We start from the raw sequence: 16,334 nt of genomic DNA on the forward strand, positions 1-16,334 counted from the left end.
CCTGCAACGGGAGACAAGCCCTTCCTTGTAACCGACCAGCACCGGGGGGCAGGTCCCCAGTTTCCGCCTGCTGTCACTCGACCACCTCACAGATCAGCGTCGTCCGAAATCTTGCTGGCTGCAAGTCAAACTTGACGACAGCTCACTCTCGCGACTTTTGACTGCCACCGTCAAAGGCTTACACGCGACAGACTTCGAAGCTTCGTACCATGAGAGTGTGGTCGCGCCGACCATAGACGGCCATGGCAGCTGTCGCTACCCCTCGCGCTCCGACGCCGCGACCGAAAGCCCCCGCGACCGTCAGCTTCTTGAACGATCCGGCCGCGGCCGCTCCTACACCTCTGGCCACCCCCGGCGCCGAACGAACCCGCCCTCCGCTACAGACCAATCCTTCCGCTCGCCGATCTGCTCGACCTACTCCTACAGACTATCTCTCCGACAAAGCAACCGCCGCCTTCATCCGCCGTGTCCTGTGCTCCAAGCACCTCGCCGAAAGGGGGAGGGCAACACCGTCCCCGATCGAGGAACTACTGCCACCCCTGACCAGCCGAAACGATGTCGATCTTCAGCTATACGCACTCATATCTGTGATTCTGAGGGAATACGTACAAGTGTGGTACAGCAAAATCACACCCGATGACACTTTTGTAGACGAAATCGTCCAAATAATCGCCCATTGTACAAGGGCCCTGGAGCAGAGATTGCGAAAGGTCGACCTCGAGAGCCTTTTATTTGACGAGCTTCCCGATTTACTGGATAGACATATCCTCGGTGAGTCAAGACATGCAAATTATCAGGCCAGTCTTTCACTAACGTCCACTCGATAGCCTACCGCGCGGCGCATGATCCGGTGTCTCGACCACCAACTGAAATAGACCCACGAGAAATCTATCATTCACTATGCCCTTTGGCTCCTTTGACGCCCATACCTCGCCCCGAAGACCCCTCGTCTGTTGCGAGACAGCAAGAGAACGAGACGCTTTATCGTCAGCTGTTGGTACAGGGCGTCCTGGCTGTTCTCCTACCGACCGAAGACCTCGAAAACGATTGCTTGACCTCTCTGGTTGGCCAAATCTTCTCCGAGCTCATCATTGGCAACGTCCTCGCCAATCGTCTTTCGCAACCATGGCTCATTTACGAAATATTTATCATCCTCACCAGAGTTCTCGACAGGAAAGCATCAGAGCCTATCGAAGAGGGAGTGGCGGAGGCGTTGCAGGCCGGGTCAACATCCGCCCTCCCCAGGCCTGTTCGTCGCAGTTGGTCCATTCAGGGCGCGTTCTGGTCGCTCGTACAATGGTCATTTCTCGCTTTCTCGACTGTCCGCTTCCTCGTCATCACTCTCGCAATGTCTTCATCCCTGCCACCAAGGTTAGACGGCGAGCTGAATGAAAAGGACCAAGTGACTGGTCAAATATCGCATTCGAAGACGTTGAATCCTCCAGCTAGCTCGAACGAAGGGCAGCCTGTCAAAACACCCATTGCTGCCTTCAAGCTGTGGAGTTGCGTAGCAGATTTGATCGAAATGGACTCTCGCATGCCTTGGTTGAGTGGAATCATGTCACTTTTCCAGCTCGGGGCAATGAGCGGCCCAGGACGTATTGCTGGTCTCAATGGAGCCATGGACAGGTAGGCAACCATCATTTTGTTTCTCCCTCTCCTTCTCTAGCAATCTCACGTCACACCGCATGAGGTTCAAGTCACTGGATATCAACCAGCTCCAGTGAGCAATCAGCAGCGGCCCGTCAGGCGAGTGAGTGAGACGGGATGGCTTTTCCCACGACAGCCTAGTTGGCTGCACTGTGGATGGATTTGTGGATGAGTTGATACGGGCTATGGCGACACACACCTTGGGGTGCACGCAGCGATGGGGGTCGAGTCTCTTGCAGGACTGCGCGAAAAAGCCGAAATATGCTGTGTGACATTCACACCTGGCCCATTCTGCGACCCAACCCTGACTTGACCTCGTCCCCCCGAATCCTCAAAACATGCGGTTGCATCCCAAGGACCTCGTGGCTTCCGACCAATCGCAGCAGGCGTCAACTTTGCTCGCCTCCGATTGCTCGATGGGCCCTCGCGGGGCTGCGCTTCCATCCACCAGCAAGCCTCATTTACGCGCCCAAGTCCAACAGCGAGCATCATTTTGCAGGGGTTCATTTTCATCACCGTCATCTTCTTTGCCCAGCGCACGCCTACGAAAATACGACGCTTGGTCACCTACGGAAAGCTATCAGTCCTGCTCGCCTCCTGACGCCCCGCTGCGAAGTCGGTGGTGAAAGCGGCCTCGCATATCGGGACGCAAATCCTACCTGCGCGGCCTCTTTCACCATCTGGTCATGTTTGGGCTGATCGCAAGCTTCCGTCCCTGACCGCCAGCCGATGCGTATAATCAGGCCGGAACGGTCCAGGCCATGGGCAGTCACTCGATCCGTCCCGGAAAACGGGCTAGCAGCTTGCCGGTCCCCGCTCAGCGCCTAATTGCCTGCCCTCCATGGACCGATGCGAAGCTGGGCGGACTCAAGCTTGGGAGCTTAGCTGTATCCCGGCTGGCATTTCCGGGTCTCTGCGCATTGCCATGTGCTCACATACACCTCACCGCAATGGAAGGAACACATCTCGACATTAAGACCAATATCATCCACGCGCCTTCGACTCCAGGACCAATCAGAGCCTTCTAGACTGTCCCCATCGCCAGCAAAGGGCCTCAAAATCCAGATACACCTGCTCGTCAATCCAGGAAGCCATTGAGCCATCTCAACAACCAAAGACAACAACATCCGTCGCAATCTCGTCATCGGGGGGGGGGGGGGGGGGCCCCCCCCCCCCCCCCCCCACCCCCCCGCCCCCACTGCCCAACCGAGCACCCACCCCCCCCACCAACAACACACCACCCCCCCCCCCCCCCGGCGGCGGGGGGGGGGGGGGGGGGGGGGGGGGCGCTCAGCTACCCCTGCTCTCAACCTCGTGTCACCTTGACCTAGCCGTCTCTATTCCTTTCCTGACATCCCTCCTTCTCTCACTTCCCCTCCCGCAGATCGTTGCTTCCCTTTGTCGGTTCACACAAAAGCCCCTGCAACCCCCCACACACTTGACCGTCGCGACTGTCCGAGTCGGAAGCATACCCGGGAAGAAGCTGACATGGAGCGCTTGCCGCGTCGAAATACAGGCTCATTTCGCACACCATTCACCAACGTCTTCTCGACGCCGCATTACTGCCAACCATTCTCCGCTCCATCCGCGCCGCTCTCTTCCCCAACAACGCCCCCGGCGTCTCGACCTTGGTGGCCCCCTCTTCCGACGAGGAGCTGCGTTCCTTACGCCGCAGGTGCGCTAGCGCCATGCTAGCCAGCATCCCGCCCTGGTTGGCTGGCCTGTATCTAGGCGGGCGAGGCCTTGGCTTCCGGTGGCGGTCCGGACCGGAGTCAAGGCCTGGTGCTGCTGATGATGCTGCTCCTTTGCCCATGAGCGAGAGCGAGGCCGATGTTCCTGGCAGGGGTGATGCCACTAACGGGAACAGAACTAATGATTTAGGTAATGAAAGTAAAGAGAATGAGGACGAGGATCAGCAGCGAATGCTGGCCGAGATCGAAGAGAGCATACTCGGTATCTTCTCAGACGAATACTGCAACAAGCACTTGGTGTACAGCATCCTGGAGCTGATTCTGGTGAGACTGATGCCGGAGCTGGTGGAGAAGGGCGTCGTTGAACTCTGGGAGGAGCGTCTGAGTCTGTGACGGATAAATTATGAATGAGTTTCTATGCCTTTCTGCCTGTTTTAGATACCCTTGTTAGTCTGAAAAACGCATTTTGTAATTCCGCATGATGAAGCAGTGCATTTCTTCTTAGATAACGTTCCTCATCGGAACCTCAGAACATGACACATGGTCGGGGGCAGCCACAAACGCACTTTTGATCGTGAAAGGCAAGAGAAAATGGTTTTGTGATGTTCGTATATTCGCAAACTGGTCGAGAGGGGGGGCAAGAGGGAGAGAATGAAGAAGGAAAAAAAGGGCCATATCCCTAGGAAATCAAATGCAAAAGGGGCCGCCCTTTTTTTCGTTGTTTTTTTCCCACGCAGACTCTTTGGCCGGGGCTAGATGATGAGTCTTTGCGTACGTGTCGCATCGTGCCTTTTCCCCTTAACGTTCCTTGAGCATCCCTCTGCCTTGTGTGTGCCTTCTCGACCTCTCGCCTTTCTTCGTTCCTAGCCCGTTGATCAATTATGATAACCCGTGCCCGGCTCAAAAAGCTTTTGCCCCTTTCCGTGACACCCGCCCCTTGTAGATACCGTGCCTGGCTGACCGGCCACCTCCCAACCAACCGGAATCCTCTCCTTACTTCCTATCCTTGTCGCCTCACAGATGCAGAGAGTGTATAAGACAAGGCTAGGATAATACAGTATCAAAATGGTGAAATGGTTGCGAATTTCGTGCTCGGGGAAACTATGGAGAGTGACAGATATGGACCAGAAAAAGAGAGAGTAAGAAAAAGATGACTATCGAAAACCAGGCTTGAATCGATGTGGCGCATGGAGAATTTTGCGGTGTTTCGCGTGAGCGGAATGGTCTTCCCTCGAGGGGAGCGTGAGCGTCGATAAGAATGGGGTATATGGATGTCTCGACTGAAGTTTCGAATGGGATGGATAATAGTGATGCTGTTGTTTCAAGGTAATAGAGAAAATGTCTCCGCGCCGTTGTCTCTGGCCAGTGTCCACCCCAGTCCTGTATTGATAAGTTATAATTACTTGCCCATATTTCCAACTGTCGTGAGACTGTGGACCGGTGGTGGGAAGACACAGGCGCCCGAGATTATTGTCGCGAAGTCTGAAGCCTCAAGATCCAATCGAGAAAAGCCTCGGGGCTGTCGTGAGACATTGACCGTGTATTCCTGGGGTGTCATATTCCCCATGATAGGTATCGCCATTGTGAAGTGGGCTTTAGTTTTCCCAAAAATCGGAAATCCGGTCCCGGCGAGGGGGATGTGCTCTTTGCAGAACTCTCGTCGGGTCTAGAGATTGGTGAGACCAAAATGAAGGTCGTCGTCCTGTTGTAGATGCCCACGCATGCCATGCGCGGGATGGCCTGTTTCCCAATCCAGTCCAGAATCAAAGCAAACAAACAAACAAACGCCTTGAAGAATGACGAATAATATTCTTGCCGAAAAAGGAGATTATACGCGAGCTGATATGATTTTGCTTTGCAAAGTGATTTGCCGAAGCATCAGGCCGGGTGTTCATTGAGTTACGACGGGCTCGGACTTGACCCCTAGCGACATTGAGTGAACGTGTTGCGGTGCCATCTCGGTGTCTCCTTCAGGTATCCGGTCCAAAATGCCTAGGGATTGAGGTACCCCGGATTTCGCAAGCTGATGCTGTTGTAGGCGCAATTTCTCCGTCAACCTGACCATCACCACATACTCCGTTTGGTCCAACAAGGCTCCCCCATTGGTGCTTTGGATGTAACTCAGCAACGTGTCCGCAGCTTTTCGAGCATCCTCTTGTGTCGGTGATGTCGGAGATGACCCGGCTGGAGTCGTGGCTGATCGACCAGCCATGCTACTGTTGCTGCTGCTGTGGTGCAGATGCGGCGATGAAGTAATGGCGGTATCTAGGCCAAAGTGGGGTGCTGCCATTTCGTGAACCGGCGATTCCAAAGCAGAAGAAGGCGCCGTAGACGCCGGGTGATACTTGGGAGTCATGGGCTCGGTTGATGCGGCCTGGTTCATGTACTCCAGATCGAGAGTGGGAAAGGTTTGGCTTCTTGGTCTCTGAAAGTTTGAAGCAGCCCCTCCATGCAGTTGGCGTGACGTATCGTTGGGGAGGAACTGGCCGGCGTTGGGGTCAGGGGAGAATGTAAATGTGGCGGTGGGACTCATCGCACTTCCCGAGAAGGACGAGTTTCCCGCATCGGTTAACGCGCTGTTGAGAGACGTAGTGCTTTGCGAGTTGGTGTGTTTGTAGGCGCCGCTATCACCATATCCGACAAAACCGAGACCGTGAACAGCGTCCTCATCACTTCTGTCAGCCGAAAGTGGAGATGGGTGTCCTGTTGGCGATGCCGGTGAGATGCCGGATGCTCCAAGAGAGGGAGAGCCAGATAGTTTCGCGTGGTCTGTGATGTTCGTTTCCGATGCTCTTCGCAAGAGCTTCCCTGATACCAGAATGTTCCTCTGCTTGAACCTCTCCAACCAAGTGGTGTTGATGGACTTCATCTGGCTGGCCTCAGGTCCGCCGTTGGTGGTACGAGAAAAGTGCTTTGCTTGATCGAGAATCTCATCGTCGCTAGGTGTTAATCCGGCGTGTTGCTGTCTCCTGACCCATGCCGCAACGGCCCGATCGATGTCAGGAAACTTTCCCTTGGTGTGCCGCCTGCCAGCGGGAGATTGACTTCTGTCCGCCTCCGGGTTCAGGTACTTCTCTTTGTTGCGTAGAACCTTGGATACGGTGCTGGGATGTCAAGGTTAGAACTTCAACGCACTCTTCATGCACATGCTTGAACCCACCTTCGTTCAACGCCAAACATGGCGCCGATATCCGTCTGCTTCACGTTGGGATGCTCAGCAGCATACTGACACATTTTCTTCCGGTCGTCGTCGGTCAAGACCCTTCGCTGTTGCGGCTGCGGGCCGTTTGTCAGCCGTGTAGGCCTTGAAGGGGCTGGGGCAACGACGGGTGCCATTCCCAAGGGAGGTGCCGAATAGCTGTTGGGGTTGGTCAACATGCTGGGCCACGTTGGCTGAGACGGGATCATGAGCATCGGTAGCTGGGCATGAGACTGTTGTTGATGAGTCTGCATCGGCTGCACAGGAGCTGGCGGAGGAGGCATTCTGCCGATTGACTCAGACGGTAATCCATGGGTGACTGATGGCATGAACGTGAAGCCTCCGAAATCCGACATGCTGTTCTGATGGCCGTATGGACTCATATCTCCCCAGCTCTCGGCGCCGAAGGTTGTGTGATTGTGACCCATATGGGTGTCTTCGTCCTGGGTGAGGTGGTTGTCCTGGTCCATGGTGGCAGTCCCCACGATGGAGTTGTTCATTGCTTATATAACTGTAAGATGCGTATTCGATCCCCAAAATCCAATTTGGCAGTACTTAAAACGAGACTGTCTGGCTGGCCTGTTGTCGTAAAGTCCAGGTTCCAGGTTGGTGATTGCGAGGAGGGGTTCCGCCGAAGGCTTCGCCTTGACTGATGGGATGACACTCAGGCCAAGGGTGGGGATTGCTGGTCCCGACAGATGTTGGTGGGTTTGGCTTCAAGAAAGGAAGACACCATGCATGGCAGAGGTGGCCAATTGGTTCCTGAAAGCGCGCTGTGCAGGCGGTCTGCTTTGTAGGTCAAGAAGCCCTGGGCCTCTCAGGGTGACTCGATGCAAGTGCGTTGCAGGCTGCAGAGAGGTGTCGGGGGCAACGTCGTCTATGAGTTGGAGGGCCAGCTAGCCGTATGTCTCTCCGTGGGTTCCTTAAACGAGAAGTGCCGGTCTGGTGTGCGGGTTCTGGAGTTGGAGTTTGAGGTCGTGCTCAGAATGCGGGTGCAACACCAACAACCCTTTCCTGTCGCGGCAACCGCCAAGTTGGTTCTCTGCCGTATCAAGAACCCCCAGCGAGTACCCAGAGTCTGTTCCAGAGGGTTTCCTGACCGTATTACGGGTTGAAACTACCTGGATTAACCGGGCTCAGGTTGTTGTGCCGGTCTTTGGCGAGTTGGTCGGGTGCTGGCGAAGACACGCCTCGCAACGATAAACTAAGGATGGGAGGAAAGAGGGATGTTCGAGGGATGATCGACTATTGAAAGAGTGCTGTTCCTGGGGAGAAGGCTTGTCTGTCTATTCGGTCGACCAGTTGAGGGTGATGGCGAACGAGCCTGACAGGACTGGAAAGTCGGATCGGGCCACTCAGAAGGGGTGAATCAGACAGCGGTATGCTGCAAGAATCAGACGCCGCGACGCACAAGGCAAGGCTTGAAGGACAAAGCTAGCAGGTCGAGGTTGGGGTAGGCGGGCTTGTTTAGATAGTAATACTAGGTATCAGGCGCACGGAAGGATGAAGGTTGTGTGGGCGGCGGTGGGCCGCAGTGTACACATGTAGAAGCTCTGCAGGCAAAGCGACGGCGGATGCTTCCCATGCCCATGTAAGTACACTACCGGCAAGGGTCTGGGGTGTGTGTCTCGTCTTCTCCTGGGGGTGTGGTGGGTATGATTGAATCTCAGTAGAGCCGGGGTCTCGACTCGGCCCCTCGGGGTGTGTGGCAGTAAACCAGGCCTTACGAAGGATAAGATGAAGTTCTCTACGTACCACAACCGCGTGGTCATTAGGTAGACGTTGAGAGGCGATGGAGGAAAAGAGTAGACACGCGCAACGTCGGCCAGGTGAAAGTCTGGTTGATGAGCGATGTGTTGATCAAGACAATGAGAATGCAAATGCAACTTGCCCGTCAGAAGAAAGCGCCCGGCAACGAGAGTGGTTGTGATAGGCCTAAGAGAATGGTAAAGCCGCAAAGGTGCGACGTCAGGACTCGAGTACAGCACCGTCTTATGCATGAAGCATCATGATATTGGCAGGGAATGAGACAGAGTAGAATGGAGAATGGTTCCGCGAGGGCAGTAAAGAGATCGCTCGCAACCGGCGGGATTGAATGAGAGAGTCAAAGAGAGAAAAACGGGGACAAGGCAAATGCCGTAAAACTGAGTTCCAGGCAAATGGGGGATGATTGTTGACGTTGACGAGGTTGCGTATCTTCTGCGATGGTGTGAGTGTTTTCATCAATGAAGACATCATAGTCGGCCTAGAATTCATGTCTAGACCACTGACAACCGCCACGGCTAGAGTATTGAGGAGGAGCTAGAAGAAGCCACTGGCTCAGTTTGTCTCCGTTGCCGCATGGGAAGAAACGACGGACCATATGGAAAACGCTGTCGACGGGAATGGGACAAGCCACACACAGACACTAGTTGGGATGCTGATTTGCTTCCGTCTCGTCTCGTCTCGTCTCGTCCTATAGCGCCTTGTCTAGACCTGGCCTCGCGGCTCGCCTCGACTTTGCTGATGTCTTATTATTCCCCCAACGCTGGCTGGTAGGCGAACGGCTACTAGCCACTCGGGGCGAAATATGCTGCCCTCTCTTGCGGCTTGCGGCTGCTTCTGGCCTCTTGAGAGTCGAGATTAGCCATATCCTTGGCCCCTGGGTTGTGGAGCTGAGTCTGTCGGCCTCATGCTAGATGATGACAGCAGATGGGATGGATGGCCCGAAGGTGCGGATTGGAGAGATTCTGTAGAAAAAGCCGAATTTGTAACACCCAAGGAATACAATGGCAGACGACAACGAGCCTGGAGCCGACGGATGGGAAGAGTAAAAAGGAAAGGTGGAAAGCGAGATGTTACAGAAAACGGTTGCTTGGGTGCTCAATAATCAGGAAAAGCCGAGTCGGGGTCGAGAAACGGAAGAATCGCGCGCCAATTAGCTGACATCAGGACCTGCTTTGCGCTGAGATTACCACCCACACGACACGCACACACACACGCACTAGGTAACATGCTCACTGGAGTACTGTGTAGGTAGTGGCCGGAAAAGAGACGACGAGAGGTCTTGATCCAAAGACGGACGGAGCATTTGCACCCTTGACGAGCTATAGTTGCGTGAGAGGAGAGACTGAGAGCAAGATCGGGTTAGTAGGAGACGGGGCCTAGGCGAGAAGAGCGGGTTCGTTGCCTTGCTCGCTCGCCGTAGTAAGGTAGGTATTCATACATGGTGTGACGGTCGGTTCCTCTCCTCTCTTCTGCCCTTCCCTCTGCTTCCGCGATGGGTACGAAGTACCGGTAGGTACTGGCGAGTGTTGCCCCGACAAGGGGTTAGATTGAGAAGAGGGGGATATAGATGAACGGTGCGGCGGCTTGCGTGGGGATATTGCCAGGACAAGGCGGAACGTTGAGGTATCCCTACGGAGTACTGTGAGCGATGGCGGATGGAGGGATCATCCCAATATGACAAGTGAGTAAGTAGAACGAGACGAGACGAGGCAAAAAACGAGACATGGAGAAGTAAATGAGAAAGGGTGTTAGTCTGGCATTCGTAGATGAAGCCGCCGTTTCTATTTCTTAGTATCTAGCTGTTCCCCAGGGTGAAAAGGGTATGGAAGCTAAAGAAAGCGTGCAGAGGTAGCTGCCGAAGGCTGGGCAGTAACGCATTTCCTGACGGTTCTATTGTCAACTGAAGACAGCTTACCTGAAGCCTGTCAAGGTACGTGGTTGAAGTCTGGAATGGAACATTGAGGTATCTGACATGTAACGGTACTTGCATTCCTCGCTTCGGTTCCATACCAGTGCCATGTTTCTCGGAGAAGTGGTCTTGGATAAGGTGTCTGCCGTGCCTGCCTCAGCACGCAGATGATTCAGACCTGCCCGTCTTTTGGAGTCGACCTGAGATGAACGGGCGGCATGGAAGGAAACGACTTGGACGGATACGGACGCCAAAAGGAAAGGAAGGAAACAACGTCGTCCCATCTTGGGCAGTGGACCGGCGGGCAAGCGTTGACTGGCTCACCCGTCCATTCCCTGCTCCACCACAAGCCCTAAGGACGCACGGGGCAGGGATATCTGAGCAGGGGAAAGGAAACTCTCACTCAAGAGAGAGCAGGAGCAACATGTGCACTGTGAACTCTGCAATCCTTGCTTCCTTCCCATCTCAAGCTGCATCCCGTCAAGAGACAACCTCCTCCACTGCTCCAGGGTGGCAGGAAGACCTTGACCTTCCGCCTTCTTAACCTCACGGCGGACCCACTTCAAGCATACGGGTCCACCTTTTACCGCCATGGTCCGTACCTTCCCCGAATGAACGAGCTTCAAAGCTCAAACAGTGGAGGGCAAGAGATGGACAGAAACACTTGGTGACCGGGGGACCTGCCTGCCCTGAGCGGAGAGCAAAGGAAAAAAAAAAGGAAGTAGCAAGTGGTAAACCACCAAGGTCCCGTCCCGTTCTTGCCTTCCATTTCCATGATACCCCGGCCAGCTTATGAGGGGTCGTCTTTTGCTGCTGTTGCTTCTCATAGGGCCATCGCTGCCCAATGCTCCTTCATTGCGACTCATGAAGCTCCATGCCTTCAATTTCATGGATGCTCGCCTGGCTCTCTTTCTCCTGCTTCACGAAGTACACTCTTCCCATTCTGTCAACAAGCATCTTCTACTCCGTCCTCCGTATGAATACCTTACTCAGACATCGTCGCAGGGGCATTTACAGCGAGCCAGTAGCAGTCTCATTTGCACTTCAAAGACCCTGACTGGATCGGGGCTCCAACTTTCTTACCTTCCCGCTGCCTTAGTCCCTCGGCACCTTACACTTTCATTCGACCGCTCGGCCGCCTGCCTCCATGTCTCCAGCCGCTCCCACCAAGCTATCCGTACACTCCATCCCAACCAAGCTACCTTTGGACGATGGACGAATACAATGTGAACGACCTGCCAGAAACACATCCACTCAACGGCCTCATCATCTGACACTCCCGCTACGGATACCCATCCTGATTCCTGACCGACACTTCGTTATAACCTCGATTCGCCATTCCTCCATGGATACGAGTCCAAGAGCCTGCGATGCGCGAATATACTACCAAGAGGCGCCTTCCGTGCCACATTGACCTCCTATCGCACCTTGTTCCCACCACGGCCTATTAGCTCAGAGCTGTATAGATGGTATTCTCTCTCACCGATTCAATTTGCGCCTAACTCGGCACGCCGCACGCCAACCGCGAAACTTGCCTTTCCCCTCTTGCTCTCGCCCTTCTCCAAATCTAGTCCCCCAACTCGCAAACGCCTCGCGGATACATCGCCCCGACCCTACCACGCCGTACAAGTAACAAGCCTGCTTGGTTGTCTCTGGTCCGTCAAAGCTGTCAAGCGATCGACTGATGCTACGAGAAATGGCCCGCCGGCGACCTGACCCATCCCTGTCTGGCGTTGTCAGGGGAGGGGGGCAACCCCGACGTCCCACCCTTCTCTGAGCCGTTCAAAGTACGGATACAAGGCCATTGACCGTCTAGGGAGGGGGTGTGGTTTGATAGACGTAGAACCTGTTGCGGATATCCTGTCGTTCACTCGCGGACTGCTATCGCCTTTCGAGCAACCCTCAGGCCCTTGTCAGCAAGTATCAAAATAGCGTGCCATTTTGTCAGCCTCGGTCTGTTCAAATCAAGTCAACCGGGCGTTGCCAGCATAAACGTCTGCGGCAGTTTATGGCGATCAATGCATTCTACCACAGGGGCCTCTTCAGTCTGGTCTGATTACTTCAAACCACCTCCCGCCAAAATCCATTTGCGAACACTCAAATCCCACCAGAATTCCGACGTCAAACAGGCCAAGGTCTGCTGAACGCTTTGATCTCTAATTTCAAGTTTGATATGCGACGTCAATGGCAGTCTGTCAAGCCTTGCTGCTGCCCGATGTTGAACTAAGAACTACCCGAACCACTCTGACGCACCCGCCACGACATCGCCAAAGCCGTTCCCGACAGCTTTCCGTAGAAGATACAAGGACTCCTCGCGACGCAATCCAACATTCATGGAATTGGCATCCACCACCGTCACACTCATCGTGGAGCGTCGCTCAACAGCCAACGCCCCTCGTTGGACGGCCAGGCAATCGCGATGGGCGCCTCCCCTTCTTCCAACGCTGAACGCAATGCTCTCTCTATTAATCATAGCTTGTTGTACTCGGTTAGATCGCCGGTCCATGCCGTCCATCTCGTGGCCCATCTCCCATTCAATTGAGCTGCCGCGGTCATGCGGTTGGAGATTTGAGTCGATACAGTTTGGATAGATCTGGCTAGCTCATCATAGGCCGGACCTTTACATTCATTTTACAACCAATGGGTCAAGAACAGGGGATACTCGCCCATATCCGGTCCACTCTTGTGAGGCATTGAACTCCATTGATCTCTGGGTAGCTCCAGCTCCATGACCACCTTTGCAGTCGTCACAAGACTTGATATGGCAGTCAGAAGACAAGCACAAGCGCCATTTCGGTCTAAGGAACCAGAGTTGAAGAAGGATTGCTGACCAACAGCAGCGCTCAAATCGTTTTCGGTATTCCCATTGGACATAAATTCCGGATTCGTCACCAGCTTCGGGCTGGTCATTGGATGGAAAAGATTTCTTTCGCATGAGGCGGTCCTAGCGAGGCCACTGAGAGACCCGGACTGATTCTCAGTTGGTCAGATGGTCACGTACGGATACAAAGACTTGCTAAACCGTGGGTCCATCTACGAAAGGCTTCGTTAAACGGATGGTCTGGCCAAGCCTCGACGCAATGGCGCGCAAATGTGAATACCTACCTCAACGGAGAGGAGAGTATGGCCGGAAGGTACAACTATGATTGGGGCATGACCCAGGTTGCGATCCAGGGTCGACCAGCATCCACCCGCGGTGGCCCGCAACGTGCGCCGTTCTCAATTTGAAGCGGGCCCTGCCGACGGTATCCTAGGCCAGGCTGAATTGATACCACAGCATCCCCGACTCAACCCTCACCCGAAGCAGTATCTGATCGCTCTAACCGTAGCTTCGCATCAGTCATGAGAATGGGCTCTCATTTCACGACAACGTTGGGCAATCAACATGCATAATGATGATGGGCGGGCCGGGGAATAGACTAAACAGGAAAGAAGGCTGATTCGGAGCCCCATCTACTCCATCTTTCCCTTGGCATCTTCCCGCCGCTAGGTAGTGTAAGGGTTTTCCATGAGTTCATGACTGACGCGTCTTAGCCAGGCTGACGATATCACTAGGTATTGAAGCCATGCTAGTACGACGACGAGAGCAGTCTGCCCATCAACTCTATTTCAGAAGCTTTCGGATACGAGGGAAAATCTCAGGCTCTGGTACTCGCCTCGTCAGTGGCTGTCAGCCGTGGCTAATCACGTTTAGCTGCTCTACCTGGTCGAAGTAGCAGGAATTCACAACCAAGCCATTGTTTCAAGCCATGAGAAGCTCGGGCTTTGGGAATTTAGCCAGACACGAGGACTTTCATTTGACACAGCGGATGACCGCATCCACGTTCTCATGTCTCGAGGAACATGATGGGCAAGATGCCAATTAGTCATTGCCCTCCTCGACGCCTGCTTCAGCGCCTGGTCCATTGGTAGACTACCTCCGATCAAGGCTGCATTTGGTCTTTCTGAAAGTACCACCTACGCCTGCACGCACGAGACGTACTCTACCAATTCTGCCCTTTGGAGCAGCAATCTAGGAGGAGTCTAGGAGATGAGAGCTGCGTCAGTGCTCGGGTGGAGCGCAGCTTGCTTGTTCCCGAGCCCTCCCCCAAAACCCGCTGGAACTGACTGGGCTGGTCGACTCATGTCGCCTTGGAGCGAGCAGGGGACCTGGGCAGCACGAGCAACATTGCAGCGCAGCATCCGCCGCCGCCGCCGTCTGTGTTGCCCCTGCGCCTATTTACCCTTCCCTGCAGCCGTTCTCCCGTGGTCTGTGTCCTATCGCCCGCCGTTCGCCTCATCTGTATCTGATGCAAGGTACGGATACACTCATCTGCTCACAAGCAATCTCGAGTCGAACTCGAGACGAAAGGGCCAAGATCGCTGGATGGATGTCGACTGCTACCATACTCCGCAATCGACCTTTCCTTGCTTCGCATATCGCGGACTCGGACCCGGGACCCCTCGTCCAAGCTCCTCCCATCATCCTCCGAGGATAAGATGAGATGAGATCACGGCTCGCTGCGAAGGCCGCGGCCGACCCACCACCAACTAGCACGTCCCGCCCAGCAGTAGCAAACAAAAATCGGGACTTGCGAGAGGAAGGGGAGATAAAAGAGACCGCGAGACATGGGCGGTAAAGCAAGCCCTGTGAAAGGCAGGCGGAAGAGGAGGATTCGCATCTGACTGGTGGTGAAGCCCTCCATCCCCCCTCTTTTATTTTCGTTCTACTGAGGAAAACCAGGTCCGTGGCTGCTGTCATTCCGCCGGGCACGTTTCTCGTCGGGGAATTGCAGTGAAGTGCATCACGCCAGTAGGTAGTGCCGAGTCCGTCTCGAGACAAGCGTCAGCAGCAACGGGATGAGAGGACAGAAGAAAAGGCGGAGTTATGAAGAGCAGCATTGCAGAGAGCAGAGAAAGGGTGTCGTCTTAGCTCTGCTTTAAGCGCCGACGTCGCCCTCGATCCAGGGAGTCCCCCGTCTGGCTCACCCACACACCCGCCCGCCATCCCCCACCCCTCCTCTGCCTGTCACCCCATGCCCTGTAGGAGGAGTGAGGCAGAAGACGAAGTGTGTGTGTCTGCGGATATGTGTGTGTGTGTGTGTGTGTGTGTGTATGTTGGTAGAGGTGTGTGCGCGCGGAAGCTGCATGGTCTCGTCCACGCTACTCATTGCTCTAGTTCCTTTCTCTGTCTCTCTTCCACCACCTCTTCCTTTCCCATTCGCACGCGGAGCAAAGTAGTGCAAGCTGGCCAAGGGGATACACGCCCGGTACGGACACATGCGTTGAGCCTTCTTGCAGAAAGAAGAATATGCAACCCACGCTTCTCTTGGGAGGCATCTGCGGCCGCAGGACAAGAGGCCCTCGGCTATGCAGGTTCGCCCACGATTTGGGCTCCGTGACTTATTCTCCCATTGAGTTGCTGCTGCTGGGTGAACTTCAGATGGTGGCGCGTGTGGGGTAGGGACGGGGCGAGGATGGGGGCAGCTTTCCAACGACAGTCTATCTATATCCGTACTCCATCCAGAATCTCGCTTTTCGCCCCCTTCGACGACGACATTTTGAAGGGCAGCCACGCGAAAGCGGACGGCGCAAGATGATGGCGGTGCCGTGCACGCACGCACGAGCGCGAGGCTGGCACGGCTGGCTAACGAGAAAGAAGCCACGCTCCTCCGTATCCACACGGGTTGGAGACTGGCAAGAGAGCCCTTCTCTTTTTTTTGTCCCCTTAGGCGGCACGGCGGGCTTGTCCTGTCAGGCACGCGCCGCCCGGCAGCCAGCCTTTAGTGCCCGACGGCTTCGCGGCGAGGATGGGAACCACGGATCACTCGAACTGTTATGGACGGGATGGGCAGTCAAGTGTCTAGGTAGTGTGGGCTTTTGGCTTCACTACCGTACCGTGGGAGTCTGGACCCTAACGCGCGAACTGGACCGGTCCATCCGTTCCCAATCCAACCCAAATTCGTTACAATGATCGCATACAATGGTACAATGTTTGTTTCCTAGTTGAAGGATACCCCAGGTGGAGATGGGAAAAACGATTTGAACGCAACAAAGATGAAGATGAACAATGTTTTTCTCTCTCTCTCTCTCTCTCTCTCTCTCTCTCTCTCTCTGCTGCCAGAAGCCGTTTTGATTG

At 54.7% G+C, this 16,334-nt stretch overlaps 8 protein-coding genes across 8 annotated transcripts; 5 read left to right on the forward strand and 3 right to left on the reverse strand.

Moving 5' to 3' along the window:
• Positions 1 to 242: 242 nt before the first annotated feature.
• CPAR01_14177 (PXA domain-containing protein) lies at positions 243 to 2,251 on the forward strand (the record flags this gene model as incomplete). The annotated part of the gene is made up of 4 exons (XM_060498428.1): positions 243 to 771; positions 828 to 1,629; positions 1,719 to 1,753; positions 2,007 to 2,251. The coding sequence occupies 4 exons, from the start codon at positions 243 to 245 to the stop codon at positions 2,249 to 2,251; spliced, it is 1,611 nt and encodes a 536-aa protein (XP_060343162.1).
• Positions 2,252 to 3,338: 1,087 nt separating this feature from the next.
• CPAR01_14178 (uncharacterized protein) lies at positions 3,339 to 3,734 on the forward strand (the record flags this gene model as incomplete). Its single annotated transcript, XM_060498429.1, has 1 exon — positions 3,339 to 3,734. One exon carries the CDS (start codon positions 3,339 to 3,341, stop codon positions 3,732 to 3,734), a length of 396 nt encoding a protein of 131 aa, XP_060343163.1.
• An 878-nt stretch (positions 3,735 to 4,612) lies between these two features.
• On the forward strand, positions 4,613 to 5,011 carry CPAR01_14179 (uncharacterized protein; the record flags this gene model as incomplete). Its single annotated transcript, XM_060498430.1, has 1 exon — positions 4,613 to 5,011. The coding sequence occupies one exon, from the start codon at positions 4,613 to 4,615 to the stop codon at positions 5,009 to 5,011; it is 399 nt and encodes a 132-aa protein (XP_060343164.1).
• A 221-nt stretch (positions 5,012 to 5,232) lies between these two features.
• CPAR01_14180 (centromere binding protein B) lies at positions 5,233 to 7,040 on the reverse strand (the record flags this gene model as incomplete). The annotated part of the gene is made up of 2 exons (XM_060498431.1): positions 5,233 to 6,445; positions 6,502 to 7,040. 2 exons carry the CDS (start codon positions 7,038 to 7,040, stop codon positions 5,233 to 5,235), a joined length of 1,752 nt encoding a protein of 583 aa, XP_060343165.1.
• Positions 7,041 to 8,532: 1,492 nt separating this feature from the next.
• Positions 8,533 to 8,796, reverse strand: CPAR01_14181 (uncharacterized protein; the record flags this gene model as incomplete). Its single annotated transcript, XM_060498432.1, has 1 exon — positions 8,533 to 8,796. One exon carries the CDS (start codon positions 8,794 to 8,796, stop codon positions 8,533 to 8,535), a length of 264 nt encoding a protein of 87 aa, XP_060343166.1.
• A 3,287-nt stretch (positions 8,797 to 12,083) lies between these two features.
• On the reverse strand, positions 12,084 to 12,581 carry CPAR01_14182 (uncharacterized protein; the record flags this gene model as incomplete). Its single annotated transcript, XM_060498433.1, has 2 exons — positions 12,084 to 12,171; positions 12,451 to 12,581. The coding sequence occupies 2 exons, from the start codon at positions 12,579 to 12,581 to the stop codon at positions 12,084 to 12,086; spliced, it is 219 nt and encodes a 72-aa protein (XP_060343167.1).
• A 1,765-nt stretch (positions 12,582 to 14,346) lies between these two features.
• CPAR01_14183 (uncharacterized protein) lies at positions 14,347 to 14,694 on the forward strand (the record flags this gene model as incomplete). Its single annotated transcript, XM_060498434.1, has 1 exon — positions 14,347 to 14,694. A coding segment is annotated over one exon (348 nt), but the record flags the coding sequence as incomplete, so codon positions are not given.
• Positions 14,695 to 15,791: 1,097 nt separating this feature from the next.
• CPAR01_14184 (uncharacterized protein) lies at positions 15,792 to 16,169 on the forward strand (the record flags this gene model as incomplete). The annotated part of the gene is made up of 1 exon (XM_060498435.1): positions 15,792 to 16,169. The coding sequence occupies one exon, from the start codon at positions 15,792 to 15,794 to the stop codon at positions 16,167 to 16,169; it is 378 nt and encodes a 125-aa protein (XP_060343169.1).
• Between the last annotated feature and the right edge of the window lie 165 nt (positions 16,170 to 16,334).

This window comes from Colletotrichum paranaense (genome assembly GCF_030867605.1).
Source record: "Colletotrichum paranaense strain IMI 384185 chromosome Unknown Scaffold_14.1, whole genome shotgun sequence".
Taxonomy (NCBI): Eukaryota; Fungi; Ascomycota; class Sordariomycetes; order Glomerellales; family Glomerellaceae; genus Colletotrichum; species Colletotrichum paranaense.